The sequence below is a fragment of the Pocillopora damicornis genome, chromosome 1 (assembly GCF_964200805.1).
Source record: "Pocillopora damicornis chromosome 1, jaPocDami1.2, whole genome shotgun sequence".
NCBI lineage: Eukaryota > Metazoa > Cnidaria > Anthozoa > Scleractinia > Pocilloporidae > Pocillopora > Pocillopora damicornis.
The window spans coordinates 2868432-2894317 of NC_142670.1; the positions used below are offsets into that span (position 1 = coordinate 2868432).

Here is a 25886-nt window from a genome sequence, read left to right on the forward strand (position 1 = left end):
TTTAACATATAAATGTCATTTTATTTATTCCATGTTTTACCTAATTATTGTCGTTTATTGAGAGTCAATTTTTAGATACCCTTGATGATTAAAGTTGCTTAGAATTTTCAAGTGTGTTTCATATTTGGAACAGTTCCTGAAACGCAATTTTGTATTTTACATCGGCCACACACTTCATACTAACTTTAAGATTTCTCACGGTTGTAACGTAAAAATCATTCAAAGTCTCAAAGCCACTTTTAGCTTGTTCGATTGTTGGACAAGTACTCGCTGCGCGAAAACGAATTCGACATTTCCATCTTAAAAAAATAATCAAAATATGACGTTACTCTTCACAAGTTCCTTATACTTTCCAGAGGTGATATGTTGAGGATAAACAAAATCAACAGCTAGAGTTGTGTTTTCAAGATATATTACGAAATTCTCCTAACTTATTTACAGGGCTAAGTATGGCAGCTAGAAGAGAGAATTGCTTTTGGAATCTTGGGAGTTATCGCGTCTGGCCTGTTACTAAGCAACAAACACGACTTGTGACACAAGATTTGACCACCCAATGGGGATCCGCGATCAGCTTGCACGTGAGAGAACGAGAAGTCGTCGCTTTGTGAACCAATGGCTGATCCAGGAACCTCTAATGAGGGGAGGGGGTGTAAACTTTTAATGAGAAAATAACGACAATTTTTTAACACTACAGCCTACTTATTTATGCAACTAAATTTTGCAAAACTTGTAAAAATTAAAGCACTGGTAACTAGCGATCCTACTATTCTGAGAATTTTGGTGTAACGCAAACGGATGAAACCCAACGGTGGAGGGGAGGGGAGGGGAGAGGAGGGAGTAACGAACCCTACCCCACCCATCTCCTGAACATTCCCCTGGATTCGCTAATGTGAGTATGACTTTAAAAACACAAAATGGCACCGCGACTGCTTATCAAGAAAGTTAACTTAAATTATGCCATCCTACACGTTTTCGCGCACCCATATCATGTTGCGTTTTGTTTGTTGGACCTGCCAGCTCACTTTTTGAATTGTGTATAGTGGCCTATTCCATCTGTTTGATCTCTCGGTTTTTGTAGTGTATTTACACTGTAGACCAGATTAGGGAGTATCTATTTCTCCAGCAGGATTAGTTGAAAAGATCACGTTCCTTCATTCTCATCACAATTCCCCAGGAATTCATAAAGCAATGTTATGAGAAGTTTGAAACTAGTCACAGCCCGCTGGTTCCCAACTGTGCGTAACTGAGCCAGCGCAGTTATCAATCAGCGGATTCCTGATGACAACACATATCAGTCAATGCGCTACCATGGAAAAATGACGTTGATTTTGACAACGTCACATCATTTGGAAGGACTCTTCTAAATAACTCATATATATTAATGACATTTTGTAGGGAACCACGGCGCTTTTTAATTCGAAGTGCTAAGCTGCAAGGTATTCCTCTTCGATGGCTCTCATCATACGACGCGTATTTTAACAGACGGCGAATATGTCCATGATCTCTTCAAACCATGTATTTCTCCTTTGAGAGCTTTCTCTGTGTTTTCAGAATTGCAAGTTCTTTCTGGTGACTCGGATCCAGTTTCCTGTTGAGAAGTTGCGGTTTTTTCCGTTGCGGTCTCAGTACAAGAAATGGAGACCATGAATTGTCCCGCATACAAAAAAATCAGCGAACACGAGTGACAGAAAGACTTCCCGGGTAGTACCTGAAGATGGAATAAACATTTTGATGTCTCTGAAAGGCGGTGGTCTAGCAATATTAACCAGGAGCCATTGAAATGCAGGTTTATATCCAGAGCGAAGCATTGCGAGATTTTCGCAATTTGAAATGAAATGTCGAACAACACTGATGACTGAGAGGGCAAATAATTGTGCTCAGGGATGAGTAAAATATGTTGGAGCTGAATATCCTTTGAAGTAAAGAATTCGAACCATAATTGCCAACAAGATTGACACTGCCCCCCCCCCCCGAAGAGACTTGATCTCAGTTCATGGAGACGTTAAATGAGAAGTAATAAGTTTCTATGCGTCGCAGGGGGGGGGGGGGGAATGTTATAAAAATAATTTGGTTTAACTCAGCTGAGTTTATATTGTAATTGGACACCGTAAAGAGAATCTAAAGGTGACGTTTCGAGCCTTAGTCCTTCATCAAAGCGAATCCAAATGGCCAACACTCAACTTGAAACGCCATCTTCAAATCAGTTCACGGAGACCATTTCACATTATCAACTTAGCTGATAAAACCAAATTTCATTGAGATTTTAGTTTGCTCACGATTAGATTTGTAACAAGACGCTTTAAAATAACCATACTTTCAACCACTTCTTGGTTTCCGCGAGGATTGAAATAGAAATGAGTACTGGACGAGATCGTTGTTGTCAGGAGTAGTAGGCTGAAAGGGCAACGCAAACATTGTTTTTTTTTTCCTCATCCTGTTCCTCTTCCCCAACCCTCCCCTCCCCAGAGACAAAACACAGCAAACACGTCACCACATGTTACTACCTCAGGAGTATGAACTTGTAACGTTCCTACCCAGGCCACCTTTCCATCCAGCTCGGTCACCTGACAACCGGAGGCCTGGTCTTGGTAAGGTTCAATGGCTAACACTAAAGGCCCATGAGGTTCATCTGATATTGGAAAAAAAAGGAGAAAAAAAAAGATGGAGTTAATAGTTACTTGTTTCGCCTCTACATACATTGCACTTTTATGCTATGACAGAGGGTAATCATCCGGCTATTCTCCAATAACACCCCATCACAGTTTCTGTGAAGTTACAACCTTAACAAGAATCATGCGCATTAGGTGCATCATAGTCACCGGGCAAATAGAGTAAAGATACGCGAATACGCGTAAGTGACGAACACGGTGGTGAAGTGGTAAGCACACTGAACTCTAAACCGAGAGGGCCCGAGTTCGAGACCCAGTAGAGAGATTGCGTCGAGTTCTTAAGGCAAGACACTCACTTTCACAAAGGTGATCTCCAACTTGGGAATAAGTCGAGAATGTCACGCAAAACCTGAAATCACGTTACGACTTACCACTTTGATTAGACACATGAACATTGAGCTTCACAATCGTGCACAGTGAGATAGTGATTCCACTTGATGTAGTGTTGTCGTATTCCTCTCCATTGATCTGAACACCTTTGAATAAGAAACTTCCCATTCAATCATATTCTATCATAATTACCAAGAAAATTCCATGACGAATGTACTAAAGAACAACGAATTCTTTAAAATCGTAGCTTATGTGATTATAACGAGGAAAGCACGGAGCAAGTAATGACATTCATATAATGGAGCCCACGCGGAAAGAGTTTCATATGCGCTTATCCGTAGGGCGAGTGATTCTCAAAATATTTTTGTATCAGCATTTTGACATTCTTGAACACTTGTAGGATCACGTAGCCTCTAAGTACGCGCATTAAGCAGAAATCACCAACTGCAGAGGTCAAGTGAATTGAAATGTTGCGCATGTAGGCTCATTGAAACTTTTCTATATAACGAATAAGAAATTTGGCCAACATAAAAAAGAAACAAAGTCTGCATACACACAGCAATTTGAAAGGAGAAAACAAGGATTGTTTCAACACTTCCAGGAAAAATATTTAAGGAAACTACCGTTTCTTTCATCAGACTATTTTACGTTTACAGTCTTAACCATTTAGATACTTCACATATCAGTCGCTCACCAAATGTGACTGGATCTGGTCTCAATGCCTGCATCATACTCGGGTTTAGTTTCAGATTCTCTACACTACCACAGCCTTTAGCGTTACATGCCGGCTGTCACACAATCAAGGATAACACAACAATATCGGTGATGCCTGCAGATTATACAAGGGAGGGAACGAGGGAAAAGGGCCTGAAAGCCTTAGGAATGAATTGTAAATGTTTAATCACAGGGTTTGTAAAAATGTTTGAGCATGAAATTCAATTATTCTTTCAGACTCAAGTAAAAGTAGTAAGTGTCAAGAAAGTGCCAAGTTGTGGCTTGTGCGGAGCATTGATTGAAAGGGTTTGCACCCAAATTAAAACCTCTCCGATCTCGCTCTAAAACTGTTTGCCCTTTTGAAAGTTAACTAGCTTAAAAAATCTCATTTAATAACGATCACCTTTTCTTAAGGACTCTTTTTTTAAATCTTTCTTTCCATTTTAGTTTCTTCACGTATTGAAAATTAGTTTTGGAATCTCCAACGTCTGAGAAGGAAACTCAGAAATTCTTATTCTTACTGACAAGAAGTTTGCCTTTTAAAACCGATCGATGTATAATTATTCACAACAATAGATGACCATGATCATCTCAAACTTCCCAGCAAATTTCTACCATGCCCAAACCTCGAATTTACGAAAAGGATACAAGATTCCAACGAATCTTAACCAAGTCACAAACTCTTCTTTTGTATTCAGCGCGTCTCTGGGAGTCAGCATTAACCTTGAAAACACGCCAATGAAAACGCTTGGAAAAATTGTGAATTACTTTTCAACAATAGACCTCAATTTCTATCGGTTTACCGGCTTCATAACCCACGTGGGAAGGACGTATGTCCAGAAATGCATGCAGTAACGAAAATAGGGGAAATTTGTCAAATCGTTAAATTCGCTTCGACGAATTTGACTGAAATTCGTCAAAATCGTAAATTCCGCCAAACTGATTTCGCTTTGACGAATTTTACTAAAATTCGCCTAAATCGTTAAATCTGCCATTTCGTTACTGCGTGCATTTCTGGACATGAGCGAAGTTGGGAGAACACGAGAAAAGTTTGTAAATCCCGAGCTAGAGGCAAGTTAATTACAAACTTTTTTCGAGTTCTCCCAGCATCACAAGTGAGATATTAACCTAGTAAACCGATAGAAATTGCGGTCTACTGCTTTATCAAAATAAACTTTAAACAAAGCACACTATTTCCTATGGGTTTACAGGTGCAATAAACCATGGGTTTGGACCAATCAGGGCGCTCGTACTGTATATAAACCAAGGATTTTGACCGATCAGGGTGATCGTAATATCTCAACTATTTCATAAATCACCACTAGTTATTGTGTCGTAGGATACCAATAATGGATTTCGGAATGAGGTACGAGAAAAATCTGAGAAAACTTTCAAGACTATGAAAAATGCTCACCTCTTCGTTATGGTTATCAGACACTGGTAAAGTAAATCTCGGCAAATTCATCGTTATCCTGGAGTAAGGGAACGAAATAACCATAAATACCGTGATTGACTTCGAAAAAAGCAACACCAGCAACATGAAAAAAAAAAAAAAAAAAAAAAAATTCTCACCTATTTTTGTCATTTCCTTGAATATTTATCGCACCATCCGTAGTCAACTCTCCTTCTACTTCAAAAATTACCAAAAATCAAAATAAGCAAAGAATTACAGCAGCAGAAACCTAGTAGGTGAAATATTCAACACTTACCAGAATTAGATTCATTACAGTTGCCAACACACAGGGACAGTTCCATGTCATTGGAGGTCTTGTTAACAGCATCAAACATCAGTAAACAATGAGATCGATCACTTTAAAAAAAAAAAAATAAGATGAAAAGAAAAGGCAGTTAGTTTATACTTGTGAGAGTCGTTATTCACAACTTTCAGCGTCGCGTGATGGTAAAATATTCCCCTGAGTATTTTAGTCTGTCAGTGAGAAGTTACTGCCTACGTTGTCAAGTCAACTTTTACCAGGGTGTTGTGTAATGAGCTTTAAACGCCAGACACAAACATGTAGAAAATTGCCGTTGCTAAGGCTAGTTTGGGGAAACTAAGCGTTACGTGACAGGCTAGGTAACTGTGTAGCTACTCCCTGTCTTCATCAGTAAACATTGTCACGCAAAACTCTAAGTGAGATTATCACGCATCTTACCTAGGGAGCTCTATAATCTGATAGTTTTCACAGATTAAGCTGGGCACTACTGTCACATCTATGTCCATGGTGACCTTGCGTGACATGTGACTGCTAGATCCCGTTGAGTAACGGAACTGAATGGAACCGGTCAAGCCCCATGGTGCCGCCGGATCGTAGCTGGGATTTTCATTGCTCTCGGTGCCTTGTGGGAAGCGATGAGCGCCAGTTATTGTTACTGTGATGTCGGTGGAGTGGCCAGGAAGGACTGGGAGCTTGGACTTGATTTCTTCCTCATCAAAACTGAAGAGTTCATCGAGTCCTAAGCAGAAGGAAAATACGTTTTGGTCAGCTTGCTCACCTTCACCTTCAACCTTAACCGTCGGACCAAGTATCTCCGTACAGATAAACGGATGTATTTTCTCAGCTCAACCGCTGACTATATTTTCTTAAGTATGGATACGTTGTTGGCCGTTGAACTCCGCTTTCAAAAATAAGCAGAGAGGCAGCGGCCCAATTGTTTAATCAAGAGGGTTCGAGTTCTGGCCAGAGTGACTGTGTTATATTTTGAGAAAGAAACATCCATCTCATGTCGACAGGAAGCTGTTTGGGAAAAAAAAAGCAGCTAAAAGGCGCCAAGATAAATGGCAGGGAATGGTTAGAATCCATTATAAGCTTGCCAACTAGTGACCTTTGTCGCTTTATGGAACAAAGATGGTCAGAGCCACACGATCAGTGGATAGACAACACTTTTTCATCTACTTCTTGTCTTAACTCCTTATCGCAGTGAACGAAGACAATCTAGCATCTCTCTCATCAAACCTGCACTAATGACGATCACCTTCCCCTCCCCTGCGGCTATCTGGTGTGAAGTGGGTTAACTCCTTACCTTCCCCATCCTTGCTAGAAACAGAAATATTCAGACTTTCGACTGGCATCTTGCCAATGTTTTCCAGATTAATGGTCCCTTTCATGCTGTTAACAAAGAGAGGAATGATGGATTAATATCAGTATCTGGGCAACTGCCCACCTACCCCTCCCCTAACGCAACACTAACCCTAATTTGTTATCAATTGACTGTTGTTGAGTTAGGGGAGGGGTAGTTGGCAGTTGCCCAGATACTGATATTGATCTGGAACGATCAACCATTATATCATTAACGGAGAACAGATAAGAACTTAACAGAACTAAGCCGTTACCAGGTTGCCATGGGACACGATTTCTGCTTACAGCTAGGATCAGCTGATGAGACCGTTAAAACTTGTTCATTAGACCACTAAAAAAACCCCACTCTTCTGGGACTCATTGTATTGCAATTCGCGACTAGATGACACAGCACCGTCTACTTTCACTTTCTAGTAACGACTGGACAAATAAGATCTGAACAACTCGAGCGCATTATCCACAATGTCAAAGCAATTTTAAAGACGACCCAAAAGATTTCGGTGATCCACAATGTCGAACGCTGCGAAAAGCTCTGGAATAGAAGGAATATCACGCAGTTGCTGTTGTCAATGGCTTGGAGTACATCGTTCTGAACCTTCAATAATGCCATATCTGTACTGTGATGTTGTTTTTATGCGGAGTGATATGTTTCTTAAGCTGTTATCCTCAACATGACTGCATATTTTAGTTGCTACAACCTTCTCAACGCATTTGTACATAAAAGTCAGGTTAGAGACGAGATGAAAGCCGCTAAATTCTTTAAGGAAAACGGAGCTTCTTGAACGAGGATTTCGCTTTTACACTCACCTCTGCCCAGCGTACAATGTAACCGCCGTCACAAGGGGCACAGATTGGGGGGTGTCAGGATCAGGCGGCTGACAACGGACCTTGGGAAGAGTTGTGGACACTTGGATTAGGGGCATCGAAGGAGTCACGTCTACAATCACAGGAAAGTCGTCTTTGTTCTCCAGATTTTCTTTTGTCAGCTTGCAGGTGCTTTCGACGCCGAATACTGTCACAGAATAACCTACCAAATATCGGAGTAATCATCTGATAAATTATTATTTAATTTCAAAACACGGTAAAGAAAATAGGTAAAGGGAGGAAGGAAAAGTAGAAAGTTGGAAACATGCATGGCGTTGAAGTAAAAACCAAATTCTCGGGAATGGCACACAAAGAAATAAATGATGATAAGTTGGGGGAATTAGCGGCACTTTAAACAAGATATCGTTGCTAAAAAAATAACTTAATTTTGAAATTAAGACGTAAAAATTCACACGGTGCATTTTGGTTAACAGGGAAATCGGAATTGCGTGATGACAAAATGAGAAACACTTTTTTTCCATTTCAGCGTTACATATCCCTCCGTTATCATTCCTTACCCCCTCCTTCCCCCCCCCCCGTAACACTATAATCACTAGTATCCCTTACCCCTAGGAACACTTACCTTCTTCCCTTCCGGATTCTCCCCCCCCGTAACACTATTATCACTAGTATCCCTTACCCCTGGGAACACTTACCTTCTTCCCTTCCGGATTCCCTCCCCCCCTTCATTACAATGAAGAAATGTAAAATGGTTTCCGTGTTTACATAGCCTGATGTAAACACTTGGGAGGTTGGGAGAACACGAGATAAGCGGAGTGTTCTCCCAACCTCCCAAGTGTTTACATCAGGCTATGTAAACACGGAAACCATTTTACATTTTATAAAATAACTAATGAAAGAGGAACGAAAACCGTGTTTACATACGCTCATGTAAAATGGTTTTATGGCCAATCAGAGCGCGCGTACTGTTTGAATTATTTTATAATTACCAGTATTTCTCATCTGGTCTGAAAATGGCGGTATCCAGAGAAAAATGACCGCGTTATGACTCCTCCCCTACGGTCACACTTACCCCTCCCCTGTCTCTCCTTCCTAGTGACACTTACCAGTAATTCTCATTGACCCTGCAGAGGCTGGTATCCCGAGCAGTATCACTGTATGAGGGCCTGCCTTTGGAGGTAGAGACAAACACGTTGGGTACGGCTCAAATTCAACCCCTTCAACACAAAGAATCTGCAAGGGGAGAGAATTACAAAAGGATTTGTGTTAGCAAGTCACAAAGCTCGTGAATCAGTGAATCAATAAATTTATCAATCACCATATTTATGACCTCCTTTTAAAAGACCATAAAATGAAGGTAGGTTAATAATCATTTAAGTGGTTCTTTCCATTTTCAAACATGAATCAGACTTTTATACCGAACATGTTTTTGGAAAAATGGTGAGTTCCTTAAGCAGGAATGTAAAATCAACTTTTTCCATCAAAAAATTCAAAGATCAATTCTCCACACTGTCTGAAATGTCTAACGACTAAAGCCCGTCAAGTTTTTCGATAATCCCTCAATTCCGATGAGTTATCACGACAGACTTTCTTATAACAACATCAATACAAAATCAAGCAGACAATGGCCGAGAATAAAGAAAAATACCAATGGATTATTACTTGATCAAATACCACATTCTCTAAACTAACATCATAAGACTTGTATGGCACACAGTAAGGAGAATTGCTAAGAAAATAATTAGTTAATAATTATTAATATTATTAATAATTAAATAATTAAATAATAATTATTATTATTATTATTAATTAATTAATTAATTAATTAAATTAATTTAAGAATTGCTAAGAAATCTCGGCAGTGAAAGGGTTAACTGAAATACGCTAAGCCATTACATCACAGTTTTATGCTATACCATCTGAGAGACTCTTAATTCACATGGCATAGGATTGTAGACATCCAACGAAACTTGACCGATGTCCCCGCACACCCAAGTTGTATCTGCAGAGAAGAAACGCCCAATATATGAATCTTACACTCTAACATACTCATTAATACACCTGACAACACAATTAATAATAATTATAACAATGATAATTGTAATAACGATTGTTATTTTTATCGTCTTCTCCCCTTCAGCTGCTACACATTTCTTCATAAATTGATTATGAGAATTTGGTGTTAGATCAAGATAACAACTTCTACCTGACAAGTTTGAGTTCTCTCATTACTTTTTTGCTGGATAATGTACCAGTAATGACAGTTAGCCAAGCCTAAAAGCGGAGCTCTTGTCAGTTTATTTTCCAGCCCTTCATTATAATAAAAAAATGCAATAAATCTCTTTAGCACTGGCTGTAGAAGAGTTTCTTCAAGGGCATGTAGGGACCAGGGTGTGGGGAGGCGGGGGGGTGGGGGAGAACTGACGAGGCCCGGAACCTGAGGGCGATGTGATCAACTCGCATGCTAGTCTGCGGTATCTTCAAGCAAATATAACGACACCATCAACAACAACAACCACAACAATAACAACATCAACATCATAATGACACCACCAACAACAACAGCAACGCCACCAGAACCAACACCTACACTAACACCAGTAACAACAACAACTACAACAACAACATCATCATAACACCAACACCTACAACAATCACAAAATTAACATCGTAACGACACCACCAACAACAGCAATACCACCAGTACCGACACCAACACCAGTAACAACATCGACAACAATAACAACAACAGCAACAATAACAACAACAACATCAACAATATAACAACACCAAATACACGAAGTCTCACTTTTGCCTTTCTTTGATTGTTTAACTTTTCCTCTGAGAGATGAGAATATAAACGGTCCTGCTGATTCCGAGTCAGACGCTACAACTGATTTATTTCCAACAGGTTTCATGTGTGGAGGAAGAGGTTGAACTTTAAACGATCTGAAGTAAAGGAATGGAATAATTAAGACGTAAAATTCATTGACAATCGTATCACCGTGGTACTTTTTTCTTTCTTTCGTGGAACAAAGTAATTTTCCTTGCTTTTCTAACTGTAAATGACAGCTTACTAATTCCAATAAAAGTTACTGCACGTTGCTTTCATTTCGCACAAACCTCTTACCAACTGAGTTCGAGCTCCGTACTGTAAGTTACGGACCGAGTGTTTTTCCGCGCGGCTTCAAGGTAGAAGCGCCAAGCGCGCGGGCCTGAAATCCGTGCGAAAAAACGAGGCTCCTTAAATTATGGCATGAACCGAGAAAATGATGTAAGTACGATATTCATTATGTCTCTGGGTTCAAATACAGAGCAAAGATTTCAATTCAAACAAACTTGTGAGTTTGGCGGGCCGTGCAGTAAGCACGGCCAACTAAATTAACCAATCACGTACTAATTGAGAGACACATTGAAGCTGCTCAAAAGTTGTTCATCTTTGCTCACCTAACAAGAGGCATTTTAGTAAGGGGTATCAAAGCCATGTCTAAGGCATCAATTTTCTGCCCATCTGTTTCCTTGGGCGACTTGGGAGATCTAGGTGATCCGGTACACTGCTTGGCTGTACTCTCCAACAGTACACATAACTCTTTCATTTCGTCGTCACTCAAATGGTCATGCATTGTGTGCAGTAAAAATGTGATATGCCTGAAAAGAAGCCATTTAATGGAGACGTCGTCAGCATCTCTTCACACAGGCGGCCTCCGCCTATGACATGTAACAAACCTAAACCTTGACTCTTGATTTCGAGCAGTATTCTGTCATAAAGACGCCATTTGTAGAGATTTAAAAGGGAACTAAACTGTCTTTTCTCTTTGTCATTGAAAATGTCAGATATATACATATTCTTAATTTAACTGACTTGTCTTTACGTAGTTCTTGTCGTTTGGCAGTGTATTAGACCTTTTTCAGCAGTTTCGGCGAGTATGCGTGACTGGGTAGCTTTAGTGTTAGCGGAACACCAAATCGCGCTAATCAACTCACCGATGCCGCCTCTAAATGGGCCGAGCGCACATTTCGCAAACGGACTGAGACGAGGGCACAAAAGAACGAGTACCACAAAACGATAAGCTGAGTCAATTATTCACAAAACACCGCAATTCATTAAAAAAAAAACCGTTGCGGCTCCGCACAAATTTGTCTTCTTCACAGCCATCGTTTGGAGGAGGAATGAAGGCGTTGCGTGACGTGACCAATCAACATCTGCTACAGAGACTACACACATGTACAAACATTTGCTAACGGCGTTTATGTCACACAACACCGCACGTAAGCTAAGGTTACGCCCACGTTAACGTAAGCCAGGCTCCCAGTTAACGCAAAAGCATGCGCGCGAAAAACAGCGGCAGTTCAACCAATCCTCTGGCAACCCCAACCGCTGTTCATCGCTATCACGCTCCTTCCCTCGTCTAGTAGTCTAGACCAAGCTATGCTCATTTTTCTTGTACTTACCTAAACGTCCCGAAAGGATCTCCTAGCCGGCGAGCAGTGTAAATAAGCTCATTAAGAAGCCTGATTTGGAGAGCTGGCCAACCATTTGTAGCACCTTTATTCAAAAGCAAGTAACAGCTAAGAATAACATACCTGTATCATTGTGTCAAATTTTTTAAGTTAACTCTTTCCAAAAACTGAAAGTGTTATTTTTTGCGGAACAAGACTGCAAGAGTACCACACTACATAATGCTCGTGCAACTTTCAGTACAAGACAACATACCTGTGGCAACATCTTTTTGATCGAGAGAAATTCTGTACCCCTCCAGTGCACTCATGAGAAATTTGTAAGACTGTATAGAGGAAAAAAAAAATCCTTTGATTTTTTTAAGATTCAACTTTCAATATACACTGTTGTGCTGGACCGGTATCGCAAAGGTCATGGGTTCAAATCCCGTACGGGCCTGAATTTTTTCAGGTCCTATTTTCAACTACTAATTCAGTGGTGTTCTTAGCTGCAAGGACCTCTTAAATTAGTTTCTTCACCGCTGTGCAAATATATGAATTTCACATATCTAAAATCATTATTCATCACTGTTGACATAATCGTAATTGAAAGGGGAAAAAAGTCCCTGGTGACTCTTTATAAACTGTTAAATAAATTAGTCTTCCTGAGCTAATCAAAATTTATAAGAACAACAGAATTTTCCCTCAAGAGTGAGGCCAACAAGGCTTATTTGCACGCACACAAAATAATACGTAATTATTGACTGAGTGGGAGGGCCGAACGGGAAAATACTTGGCTCGAGGTCATGACGTACGCAAGGTCTATGCGTCATGAACGAGAGCCAAATAATTATTTTCCCATCTGGCCCTCCCACGCAGTCAATAAGCATTTTTTCATATGAACATTGAGTAAGTTTTGAAAAATTCGAAAAAATTGTTGTGACTTAAATGTGATGCGATAGACTGGCGCGTGCTGGAAAACCACAAAAAAAATCTACAATGAAAACAGTTTGTTAATTGTTTTGAGTTAGAACACGAAGCTCGCAATTCATCGAAAAACGTGACTTATTTTATAATTTTTTTTTACTGCTCTCACTCATTTTTGGCGACAACAGCAAACATGTTTCCTCTTTTTTTTTTCGGCAACAAAGACGTACAAGTGCACTAGACAGCCTTTCTCCGGACCGGCTTATGTCAACCCGTCGAGACTTACATATGTTGGCTTTCAGTATTTTATGTTTATGGGATTGCACGAGTGGGGCCGCACAGGTCATAGGAAATAATTATTTCCACCATTTATAAACGAGGTGCAAGTAAAAAAAAAAAGTTATAATGTAAAAGCAATAGACTTTACATGCACTTTCTATCAGTTTAACAATCAGATCTTGGGAGTTAATCCCCAAGAAATATTAGGAGAACACAAGAAAATTTGCATTGCTTTTACAAACCCTTTACACCCTAACACACCGTAACATGAGTATGCATAGTCTCCATTCGGCACTCTATACATTTCCTAGGGTGCTGACAAGGAGAAGATACTGGTCAGTCTTTGGCGTTAAAGGGTTAAATGATCTCTTGTGGGTCACTAAGCTAGAAGACCAGTAAAACTTTTGTTAATTGCCAAAATTGAACAATATTAATAGAATGATGTTTCCTTACATAGAGCCACAGAGGATGTGGCATTAGTTGTGAAACACACTGCATGGCTGCGATTCGACTGAAAAATCCAGCCTTGCGTTGAAATCCCAGCTCATCATATAACACTGCTGCAGCACTGTACCGCTGGATCTAAATGTTGATAAAAAAAATCTTTATTTTCACAAACAATAAAAAAGATTGTACAGTGTAATCACTAAAGAAGATGTGAATATCATTGTTACTAGAAACATGGAAAATTCAAGTGGCATAACTTCCCAAGTTTTCCATGCCACCTACTAACTCTGAGTACAGTGTTACTGTCAGTTTTGTAGATTTCTTACCTTTTCTTGTTCTGTCAGTGAAACATTTACTGAAAGGGAATTCTGCAGTGCCACACTGGCATCAATTCGTCTCTGTAGAAAATCAAAGTCAACCGTTTTATCTAAGATTTCAAAAATCAGTTTGATATGTGGCCTTTGGAACATTTCTCAACTCTAGATCTCAGAATTTGGTTTGAGATCATTAGATATCCTCTAGTTGATCATTTTCTTACTTCTCATAACCTTTCTACAAGTTAATATATTGATATTGTGTGGAGAATTTCATTTCTGGTCACTCCCGAGAGTGGATGTATTAGCAGTAAACTCATCAACAACAACGTTGCACAAAGGTGGTATAAGCCTTCAAGCATGCGCCCAGTAACCGTGCTCAACAACTGTAAGGCTTGTGAGATTCAAGGTGGTGGGAAGGCCAAGAAGGCCACTCCTAACACTGTCACTCCTAACAAAATTTGCTGACTCACTCTGTTCACTGCTTTACAAGGGTTGAAAGGAATGAAAAAAAGAAAAGTCTGCACTTGAGTCAGGCAACCCATCCAGCCAGAGCTAACCCTGGTTTCCATAGTATCAAGCAACTAAGAGTATCATAACCCCCAGGATAGGATGCTTCTTCATCACAAGGCTTAACCCCCCAGCATTTCATCAGGCCTCCCTAACAATTCACCAGCACCCACTTATACTCCTAGGTGGGGAGAGGCATTGGGAGAGGAAAGTGTTTTGCCCCAGAACACAACACAGTGACACGGCCAAGTCTTGAGCCCAGACCTCTCAACTAGGTTCAGTGCACTAAACACCAAGACACTGCATTTCCCACAAAAGAAACACGTGAATGAATTAAAATAACCCTGTCAATTCCTGGTTTTTCCATGTACAGCTGACAATTGAATGAACTTACACCACACAACTGTACCTTATAAGTGATTAAAAGCCTTGTAAACTTAAGATTAGCTTCTGTTTCCACAACAGCAGCACCTTTGACCTGCAAATGAAAAATGTGAAACTGGATTTACCTTTAAATATTTCAGTTTTCAAGCAGAGACAAAATGAGAAGAAAAAAACAGTTACTCAATGGATATTGTTGAAAATACAAGTAACACAAAATTCTCAGAGGCATAATGGAGCTGTCTAAGTTTGATATGAAGGCCTCACTTTATGAGATGTGCGAGACTAACTTTAACTATATGGTGACACTCAAATATAAGAGGGCCAGAAACAAAACCATGTTATTATTAGAACTGGGTCAAAGGTGCAGGACTATGCACTGAGAAAGAGCTTCTTATGGATCTGACTTCATTTAGCATCTAACCTGTAAAGGAGGACTAAATTTCAGGCTTGCATCGAATTACCAAATACATATCAAGATCACTAAGACAGAGGAAGCTCACTCATCAATAAGATAGAGTGTGCACTCATGCCAAGTGGCAGCAAAGACTCCAGTGCTTGTCCCAGTTAATGCAGCATGAGCCCACTAGGAGTATTACAACTCCACCGTGGATAGGATGCCAGTCCACCCGCCTTGCGTCTACAGATTTCTCTAAAGTTTGCCAAAACCCACTCACATGTATACTCCTGGATAGAGAGAAGCACTGTGAAAGTGAAGCTTTTTGCCCAAGAACACAACACAATGGCTTGGTCTCAAAATGCAATCTCTGAACCCTTTACACTCTAACATCAGTATACAATTTCTCCCTACTGTTCTCTATACATTTCCTATGGTACTAACAAAGAGAATTTGTTTAACAATCAATAGCTTCTCAAGTTGATGATCATTTCCTTTATTCTCATGACCTTAATGTTTGTTTTAGAGGTGATACTGATGGGAGAAAATAGTTACTAATCACTCTTAGGGGTCAAAGGGTTTACCCAGGGTCCTTTGCACTGACCATTTGAGTACCACGTACAATTTGTATCCCATGCAGAAAGTAACTCAGATGAGTTGTAACTTGTACTGTCTGAATAATTTGCTTTAATCAACTGAATGAAAATGTAAATTGATCAACGGAAAGAGTTTTTTAAGCTAATATTTTGAGCATTAGTTCTTCACTTTGATGCTTCTATAATACCCCTAACTGACTTGCCATTTTTTTTTAGAAAATTACCCCTTTTATTCATTTCTTAGCCCTTAACCCCTAAGAGTGACAAGCATCTAGTTTCTCCTTGCCATATCACCACTGAATCCCATGTTAATGTCATGAGAATAGAATAAATGATCACCAACTTGAGAAACCTTGATTGTAAGACAAATTCTCCTTGTCAGCACCTTAGTAAATATACAGAGAACAGTATGGAGAGTATGAATACTTACTCTGTTATAGAGTCTCAGTGCTTCTGAGAGCCTTTCTACAATCTCGTCTTCACTGAGTGCTTGTGGATTCCTAAATTTTGATTCATCTACATCACCTCCTAAACCATTCATTGTTAAATTCATGGAATTTGCTGCACATTCAATTGGTAAAATCAATGAATTCCTGTCCTTTTCTGTAGCAGTTCTGGTCAGTAGTAGTGATGCTGCACATTGTCCCTCCAATGCACCAGCAAGCCATAGAAGATCATTGACGACTCTTAAATGTTCTCCAGCAATAAGGTATTGAGAGAGAGCTTCTTGTGGCAAACCAGCCAACATACACAAATCTCCAGTGTATTTTTTGGACCTTCCAATAGTTTTTCTTTTGCTTGTCCTGAAAGATTAATTCAAATAACGTTGCTGAATGTTTACAAAGTATGCCCTTTTTGACAAGAAACTACATATACAAAGTACTGAACAAACAGTCAATTGGTTGCTTGTTACAGTGTAAGTCAATAAATTTATCAATTATTGATCAATCAATACATAGATTAAGCAATCACTGAGTCATACACTTACTGTGTACAATGCCAGTGCAGTCAGTCAGTCAGTCAGTCTGTCAGTCAATTAGCTTGACAGAAATTCAATCAGTTGCAGATGGCCAGACAGTTGGTTATTCAGTTTGTCAGTCAGTCATTCAGTTAGTTGGTCATTTTGTCAGTCAGTCAATCATTCATTCACTCAGTCAGTCATTCAGTCAGTCATTTAGTCAGCAATAGTCAGTCAATCTGTCAGTCAGTCATTCAGTCAGTCAATCAGTCAATTCTTCAAGAAAGTGAATTAGACATCCAATGGATCAAGCAGATAATACACAGATTGACAGGTAAACAGATGGATAGATGAATGGACCAAAGGATAGACAGATGGGGAGAGAGACAAACAGACCAATGGATAGATAGGGATACAGGCAGACAGACAGCCAGAGAGACAAACAGAGGGGCAGAGGGCTATCCAGTTGACTCATCCGTTGAAAAGTACTTGATGAGCACCAAGTTAAGAGATCATTACTGTGGCTGCAGATATACTGGATGAACAGTGAGTAGGTTCATTTGTAGGTTGTTATTATGCTGTTTCTTTCAATCAGCATGAATCAACCTTGGAGAGCTGTCAGCCACTTAGTCAGAACTTCAACCATTAAAGAGCCATGGAGTATAAACACCCCTAACTACATGTACTTAAGTTCAAGGTCTGTACCAAGGACTCCCAGAAATCCAACTGTACAGAGCAGACCGAGAAAACAAGGTTAGTAATACATTCATTACCTCTCTGAGTTCAACTACAGGAGGAAGCATCCAGTTTAAACAAACTTTGGAATTACGCGATACAGTGAAATGCAACCTGCTAAATTTACCAATCATGACACAGATAAGTGCTAACTGAGAGACATAATAAAGAAAGAAATGGCCCATTGACCAGTAAAATTTCCGCACAGCCCCATACTACATTATGCATTCAGTTCTTGGACAGAGAAAACAGTGACAAAAACAATACATTGCAATTGGGAAAACAGATTTGTTTTACAATAGTAAGGGACTGTGCGGAAATTTTACCCCATTGACCTCTAAATTCTAAGACCCATTCATTCTTACCTGCTGTCATTCTCTCCTCCAAAAACTTCATGCTCTACCGGTGCCTGTATCAGGGTTATTTTATCAATCTTCTCTGACAGTTTACTGATCCTCTTCGATTCCAATACGTTAAACAAAGAAGCTACAAATTCTGCGAGGTTACTTTGAAGGTCTCCGGAATGATCTTCGCCTCTGATAAGTGCGAAATCTTTCCTGATCTTTGATTCGTCGTTGGACTGGCAGCCAAAGACGAAACATCTTGTGTTCAAAAGTATTGCACTAAAAGGATTTTTAATTTCATTTATCGCTTTTTCAAGCTTTTCTACCTCTGAAATCTCGGTGCACCATCCAACACAAATAAGCCCCAAGACTCGTTTGTGAAAATGAAAATTTCCCCATTCGGTGAATTGAGGACTGACCCTTTTCGAGTACCGAAGGTTTAGTGTCCTGATAGTGTTCGGTACCTGTGCGGTACGATACGTGGAAATTTCGTCGAAAATTGCTTTGAATCGTTTATCACCGATGTATCCCACAGGTTGAACAAGTATTAAGACCCCGCTATGGTCTACTAAGCTTTGGCCGAAGTCTATTCTCAGCATACTACAGGAAAATGCACTGCATATTTGATTCCATGAAGTGAGAAGTCAGTACTTGTCCGCCATCTTGCGAATGCGCAATTAGTTTTCTGAATTGGATAGAGTGCGCATAATTTGAAAATGTGTCCCGCTGTCTGACCTCTGATCTTGTTGAAGGCTTGCGAGGAATCAAAGAAGATTTTCTTATTCTATCCATAAATTTTGATTTTTTTCCACCCCCAACTCTGAAAGATTTACTTTACTGGCTAACTTTTTATGATTGGACATCGTCTTTTACAATATTCTCTTTCTATGCGGAATTCTTCGTAAGTCACGCAATAGCCTCGTGATGTAACGCAAAGTCCTCGTCTTTCGCGACATTTCTCAGAAATTTCGTGTACTTCGGACTTTAAACTTACAACAGACAAGCTAAAACAGGATTCATCCCATACTCTTAGGATTTAAAGATATTGTCTCAGCTCATCTGTTCAAATCCATCATAAAATATCCGGACAAAGAATTATTTTAGGAAAAAAGTTCATATGTGGACGTTTGTGGCCTGGGAACTTTAGCAAGCTTTAACTCTATCGCGAAATCTACCGAGATGGAATTTCTGTCAGGTGTATTCCATTTAGGATGTGGAATTTATTATATTTGCGGCACTTATTGGGACTTTCAAATTGTGACACCTCATGTAAACACCTATGGAGGAAGATGGAAGTTTCTAACATTTTTGAATTTGGTAAGAAACGTTTTATATTTTGGCACAGTTGTAATATTTACACTGACCTTCATGGAACCGGCAGAAGCATGCATGATTTTAAATGTTAATAGAATTACCTTTCGTTCATAGATTTAATTATACCGTGATCACCTATAAAATCTTTGGTTCCAACTATTTAACCCTTCCTCAACTCTAATACCAATGAAATAACTTGTTGTGGTGATTCTGTATTGTATCAGTTTCTAGCCATTTCTTATGGATTTTTTAATTGGAAAAAAGCCGGGTACACAATATCTTTGGAGTTTGAACGATTTTAAGAAGATAGATTTTAACAAATGAACACTTAAGGAATTCCTAAGCTGTGGCAAAATAATGGAGCAACTTCAGAATACCCCGCAACTCATTTACATGTCATTGAATAAGAATAGCGTCTATTGTGTTATGCCTCGATCTTCAAAGCCTCCCGACACATTAAGTGAGGCGGACCAAAGTTGCGGGGTATTCTGAAGTTTAGCCAAAATAATTTCTTTAAATTAACTCATCGCTAGTAAGATTACATGTTGGACGGATTATTTTTTGTACAATTCTTTTTTAAATTGATCCCGAGTAGCACATATAATCATGAACCGATTACGTAATCCTTAATTTTAGGAATTACACCATTAGAATCTAATTACCCCATGCTAAATTTGAAATAGGAATTTGATGTTTTTTGTTTTGGCACTGAAACAAAACACATTTCACATAATTTTGGCTAGTGGCTCAGCCAAGACAGTTATCACATTTAAATTATGGTAGCTTTTGAATGACATGCTTGAATATAAGACTGTAAGGAGTACAGGGGGCCTAAATATACTGTCAATGATTTTGGGGTTTAAAGGACATTTACTAAAATGCCAATTATTAAGACTGAATTTTAAGTGTAAGCCTTTGCTATAGAAAAGAAAAATATTTAAAAAAAAATTGAAAAAGTTGAAATGATAAAAAAGCCAGTCTCCATAGCTTCACTCCACAGCTGCCTTGTCTCTTCTGGCTGTATTTAACATTACTTCGTCAACTTTCTTTGTGCCAGGTATTATGGACTATAAAATGGAGAAGGCAGGTTACTTGAACCAGTCAAAAGCACCGACAGTTGCCTCTCCAAGGCCAATAAATTCCACAAAAGTCAACTGATTTCCCTTAAATTGCCACCAGCGAGAGTAAATAGTAAATAATAACCTGTTAGAGCACAAAATGTTCCAATTTCTGTCCTTGTTAACACAAGGGTGCTCCACAGGCAAACCAGACAGTGGTAAGAGGTCTTATTAGACCAGGCTGGTCAAGTGAAATGCACTGTTGAACAGTACTGGTAAATAAAAAAGTAGACTGTCTCAGAATTCTGTCCAGCTACAAAAATGAAATCTTTCAAATCAGTGCTCATATCGGGCTGCCAAATTACTAAAAAAATCTGGCAATTTTGTTATTTCAGATTATTCAACTGTTGTACTTCATCATAGCACCACTGGGTGATGTTGTTACTCTCCTTAGTGGACGGAAAGATAACTGGCTTGTTAAACTGCGGGATTTATTGTTTTCATCTCTAGCTTTTCCACTTGGTGTGGTAAGTGTTTTAATTAACTTTTATTTATTAATTTATTTATTATTTATTATTATTTATTATTTACTATTTATTATTATTTATTATTTATGAATTAATTTATTAATTTATTGTTTTCATCTCTAGCTTTTCCTCTTGGTGTGGCAAGTGTTTTAATTAACTTTTATTTCCATTTAAAGGGAATTAAATCCTTGTCACTCATTCTGGAAGGTTTCTTTTAGTTAGAAAAAAGAGCCAACTTATAATAACTATTATTATATTTATGACTATTATTATTATAACTATTTTTATCAATCACCATAAATTTTATAATTATTATTGTTCTTATTGTCTACTTATAATATTTCTGTTGCAGTAAATTTGTCCTATTAACAAAATTATTAGATTATAAGTAATTTGTGAAGTGCTTATGTAATAATTTTTACGTCTAACATGCAACCCACCTAGAATAGCACTCAAGCTAACTGTGGGCGCATGAAAAATTGCAAATACAGATCCAAGTAATAAAATGTATGTATGTAAAAAAAAAAGAAAATGCAGTGTTTATAAGAGCTTGAATCAGCATTATGTTGCTAATGACATATATATCTATGCTAAAAATTTAAAGAAATTGTTTTACAAATGTTTCTTCTATTCAATTGTTTTTCTATTCCAGTTTGTTGCAGCTACCTTTTGGGGTATATACCTAATGGACAGAGAGCTCATCTTTCCTCGTGCATTGGATAAGATATTCCCCTCATGGCTCAATCATATTTTGGTATGAGTTCTGAGTTCTCCTTAGAATAACTGCAATATTTTCATTGCAGTATCTCTAATTAGCAGATGCTTGTAGAAGCCCATAAGTAACTGTATGCTGTGCTCCAAGCTCAGCTTTAACCCTTAAAAGTTTAAACCTAATAGAGACCAGCATCTAAATTCTCCTCACATTTTTGTTCCTGAAGTAAACATTGATGTCATGAGAAGTAATAATTGATATCACCACCAATAAAACTCCTGATTTTAAAAACAAATTCTCCTTGTCCATAACATACAAAATGTATGGAAAGCAGAATTGAGATTATTTAATTATTGTGATGTTAGGGTGTAGAGGGTCAGTCAAAACTGCATCAAGAATTCCAGAATCATGAAATGGCTGCTAGAAACAAAATTTAAGTTGCCAAAAAATAATTGATCAAAACAAACAAACAAATCTACAACTGTTGTCTTTCATTGGCATTGTAAATAATAATGATAATAATATTAAATTTCAGATCATTGTTAAAATTGAAAGCTAATAATCTAAGCTTTCGCAAATCAAAGGCATACCAGGATATGAAAATAGTCCACAGGGAGCTTTATACAAATAAATTTAGAGTAGAAATGTGAGAAAAATAAAGTAAATACAAATTTGATTGAAATTAATAAATTAAGTGATCTCTTTGTCCTGTGGCACAAAAAAAGTTTTAGTGTTTTTGGAATCAATTTTCAAAATGTTAGGTTACTCTTTGAAATCTTTTAAAGTAGTCATAATCGTATTTTCAAATTATAGTACTTTCTACTGGTGAAGAGAAATATCAAATGATTTCAGGAGCATACATGTACTATTCCTGCAAAAGACTGTATTACACACATATTAATAAGTAATCCCTTGTGTTTCTTTTTAGCATACCTGGTGTGCTATTCTTATCATATTAGAAGCTGCATTCATCAAACACAAGTATCCAAAGAATCGTGTAGGTTTGGGTGTGTTAGCTGTTTTTACAGCGATTTATCTTTCTTGGTAGGTTAAAAAATTTTATTTTGTTACTTAAAGACTTAAAGATCAGTTCTCCTTACTGTCTGTCAAACATTTGTTATAATCTCAGCTGTGAGAATTTGCTGTAAGTCCTTTGAATTACCTATGAGTGACCAGCTGCTAATTTCTTCTTACAATATCATCCCTGAATCAAACATTGAGGTCAAGAGAATAAAGGAAATGATCACCAAGTGAAGAAGCTTGTGATTGTTTAACAAATTCTCCTTGTCAGCTCCTTAGGAAATGTATAGACAACAGTATGGAGAAAATACATTCTAAGGTTAGAATGTAGAGAGGAAAAAGTGGGTTCAAAGTAGAATTTGTTATGGTAATAGGACCAAGTTGGGTCTAATTTGTTAGTCACAATTGTACCCATGATTTGTTGAACGTGCATACGATTACAGAAATAATCATAACTATTTCAATTTCCTCAAATGTGATTGGTGCATTAGCTGTTTTACTTGTCACTAACCATTCTGTATGGTTGTAATCAGACAATTGTCTGTAATTGGACAGTTGAAGCAGCCAATCGTACTAAGTCCTCTCAGCTAAATCTATCAATCACAGAATTGGCCACAATAACCAAATCGCAACCACTTCCCTGAAAAAAAAAACAGGGAATTTCCAAAATGGAGAAATTTTTTTACTTTAGACACTGTCTTTAAGGGAGATGTCTTGATGTCTGTTCTAAATGAATTTGTTTTTTTTTCAGAAATTGTAATGGTTATGATTAATTGGTAACAGGACCATGTGTCATCCAATTCTGTCTGTAATCATACTTGTGATTGAGATATCTGACTCCTGCTTCACATTTGTCTGAATTTGTTAATCACTTGTATGATTGCAGACCAAATTGGACTCTGGCACTCAGTCCTATTACCATTATGAATTGAATGACACAAATTCTATTACCATTCAATCAACACTGTAACAAAATTTGAAAAACAAAATACTAGTCAATGAAAATCAATTCGTGAATCAAAACTAACAGTTGACTCTTTGGGAGAAAAGGAACCACATATTCCAGGCACATAGGTGTATTGCATAAACTCTCTAGTTGGTGCATAAATCAGACTGCTTGGAACAAATCACATTGGCATTTTGTTTTAGTATCTGTACCATGTGCACATGTATGTGGATTAGCCACAGCCTTTTCCTGCCTTGTTAGCTGGCAATATTTTCATTTCAGGTGTGCTCATGGAGTAATAATAATTAATTAATTAATAATTAATAATAATTGGGTTGATTCAAATATCCTTGATTAGTAATCATGAGTAATCATTATTGATTATTATGAATTATTATTAAATGTTTTGTATCATTAATAAATAACAAATTTATTGATATATTTTGATAGGATATCGTGGATTGCTTATGCAGCAGACTTTTGGGTTTATCCATTCCTTCGTCTAATGCCTAATTCTGGCAAAGTAGCATTTTTTACGTTAGCAAGCTGTTTAAGCGCCTTCCTGTATCTCTTGGGAAAATGGATGACTTTGTTCATATGGGGAGGTGAGGTAAAGCCTGTGAGCAGGTGTTCATTGTCAGCGCCGTGACACCAGCGTTTCTTCGCCAGCGGGAAAGTTGGAGTCGTTGAACAAAACAATACGGAGGAGGTCTGCGAGGGGGCTGGCACTAATTACGTGACTTGCAGAGCTCTCCCCAGCTCGCCCCAGACTTTCTCGCGGGCGAAAAAGCGCTCGTGTCGCGGCGCTGATATTATACAATGAGTTATTAATGAGGTTAGATACACACAGAGCTGGAACTTTTAAATTTATGAAATTTGGTGAGAATTTTTTAGAGCTCCCGTTATCGTGGGACAGTTAATTTGGATTAATCTGAACCGGTGGCCTACCGTAGAAATAAAGTGACATTTTCAATTGTCGCTGGCGTTGTCTAAAGCTTCATTAGACTTTTCGGATCAATATTAGTATCTAGGCAACTGCCCACCTACCCCTCCCCTAACTCAACAACAGTCAATTGTAGGTTAGGGGAGGGGTAGGTGGGCAGTTGCCCAGATACTGATATTGATCCGACTTTTCTATACTACATACTTTATTATACTATTATACCAATACACTATCCGGCTACTTCAACTGTGTTGTGTTTTTGTTGTTGTTGTAGGCGACAGAGAGAAGAAGTCTACAAATAATTCGACTCTAAAGGAAGGAACAAAAAAGAGAGTAAAGAAGGCAGATTAGAATCCAATACTCATCAGCCTGCATGGAGAACCTCGTTTTCAATGCTACTGTACAAATGTTTCTTCGCCCGCGGGAAGGTATGATGCCTTGAGCCACGCCATCCCGTGAAAGAACCGCAAGGGGTCTAGCAATAAGTAGTGTCAGTCCCCCGGCAAACCTCTCCCCGACTCGTCTCAAATCTTCCCGTTGACGGAGAAACTTGCGTCTCGCAGCACTGATATTACGGGTCTGATGCAGGATAATGCTTATGTTGCAGTGATTGTTTTGTCTATCAAAACTTGCAGCTCTGGTATAATTTTTTTGTTTAAAATTTAAATGAAGAAAATTGGTAGTTTATGATCGTGTTACACTTTTTAAATTGGTTATTATGAAGAAAACATGCAAATCGTTCCTTCCGCTGTGTCAGATATCCTCTCTCGAGGACTAAGTTCGAGATTGTGATTTCAGCGTCACATCTCGCGTTATTATACGTGATCTATTGTGGTAAACATTTGTCCTCGTCATGGATCGTTCTTTACGAGAACTTGCCACTAGATCTGTTCCCTTGCAGTACCATGGATGAACCATTTATCTTAACAGAAGACTTTGAACTTCGTAATCTCCACTTTCGTGAATTGTGCAGAAAAACGACTTAAATGCTGTAATTTGTCTTTGTCAAATATTTAAGAATGATTCACGAAAGACCTTTTGTCGAACTAAATCAAGTAAGAAGTCGTATTCAGAGCTGGTATGATTGTTTTTATGAAGATAAGTTTTGTTTGTTTACCCACCTGTATTTCTTTAATGTAAATCCCCGACTCCAATGCAAGTAAATCATCGTAACAAACTCTCAATTGTAGCAAAAGAACAGAAAATTTTCAGCATTTCTTTGATGTGACGTGTGTGTGTTTATGCCGTCGATTATATTACATGCGCCGAGAGCAAATGGCTTACAAGAAAATTTCCGCATCGTAGAATGATGCTTACAAACGAAAAACCCAACAACGGCATAAAAAAACTAAAGCGTGACTTTGCAAAATGACCTTAAATTCTTCAACATTTTGTTGATCCCATTAAGAATCGTGAATTACAAAAC

The 25886-nt window shown here is 38.4% G+C and overlaps 2 protein-coding genes across 4 annotated transcripts; one reads left to right on the plus strand and one right to left on the minus strand.

Moving 5' to 3' along the window:
- On the minus strand, positions 1–18804 carry LOC113665439 (trafficking protein particle complex subunit 9). Of its 2 annotated transcripts, none has more exons than XM_089199124.1 (22): positions 17962–18804; positions 16334–16706; positions 14939–15007; positions 14032–14103; positions 13712–13840; positions 12330–12399; positions 12068–12161; positions 11063–11263; positions 10425–10564; positions 9532–9617; positions 8722–8848; positions 7598–7817; positions 6735–6820; positions 5867–6167; positions 5423–5523; positions 5286–5340; positions 5128–5185; positions 4362–4436; positions 3694–3787; positions 3041–3145; positions 2505–2629; positions 1–1708 (listed from the first exon to the last, which is right to left on the minus strand). In XM_089199124.1, exons 1-22 carry the CDS (start codon positions 18537–18539, stop codon positions 1460–1462), a joined length of 3408 nt encoding a protein of 1135 aa, XP_089055250.1. In that variant the 5' UTR covers positions 18540–18804; the 3' UTR covers positions 1–1459. The 2 variants fall into 2 exon arrangements, with proteins under 2 accessions (XP_089055250.1, XP_089055241.1); XM_089199115.1 differs by having other exon boundaries at positions 5286–5343; positions 17962–18627.
- On the plus strand, positions 18666–25683 carry LOC113665454 (androgen-induced gene 1 protein). Of its 2 annotated transcripts, none has more exons than XM_027181149.2 (6): positions 18666–19257; positions 20708–20839; positions 21492–21593; positions 22480–22595; positions 23968–24122; positions 24735–25683. In XM_027181149.2, exons 1-6 carry the CDS (start codon positions 19120–19122, stop codon positions 24809–24811), a joined length of 720 nt encoding a protein of 239 aa, XP_027036950.2. In that variant the 5' UTR covers positions 18666–19119; the 3' UTR covers positions 24812–25683. The 2 variants fall into 2 exon arrangements, with proteins under 2 accessions (XP_027036950.2, XP_027036959.2); XM_027181158.2 differs by having other exon boundaries at positions 18872–19257; positions 23968–24127.
- The last annotated feature ends 203 nt before the right edge of the window (positions 25684–25886 follow it).

Coding starts and splice junctions, on each gene's coding strand:
- LOC113665439 (XM_089199115.1), bottom strand. CDS start 18,539: ATGCTGAGAATAGACTTCGGCCAAAGCTTAGTAGACCATAGCGGGGTC. Junction 5,344..5,422: donor CTGTAATGAATCTAATTCTG/GTAAGTGTTGAA, acceptor TAATTTTTGAAG/TAGAAGGAGAGTTGACTACG. Junction 3,146..3,693: donor ACCAGATCCAGTCACATTTG/GTGAGCGACTGA, acceptor TCTTATTCAAAG/GTGTTCAGATCAATGGAGAG.
- LOC113665454 (XM_027181149.2), top strand. CDS start 19,120: ATGGAATTTCTGTCAGGTGTATTCCATTTAGGATGTGGAATTTATTAT. Junction 19,258..20,707: donor TTCTAACATTTTTGAATTTG/GTAAGAAACGTT, acceptor TTGTTATTTCAG/ATTATTCAACTGTTGTACTT. Junction 24,123..24,734: donor GACTTTGTTCATATGGGGAG/GTGAGGTAAAGC, acceptor TTGTTGTTGTAG/GCGACAGAGAGAAGAAGTCT.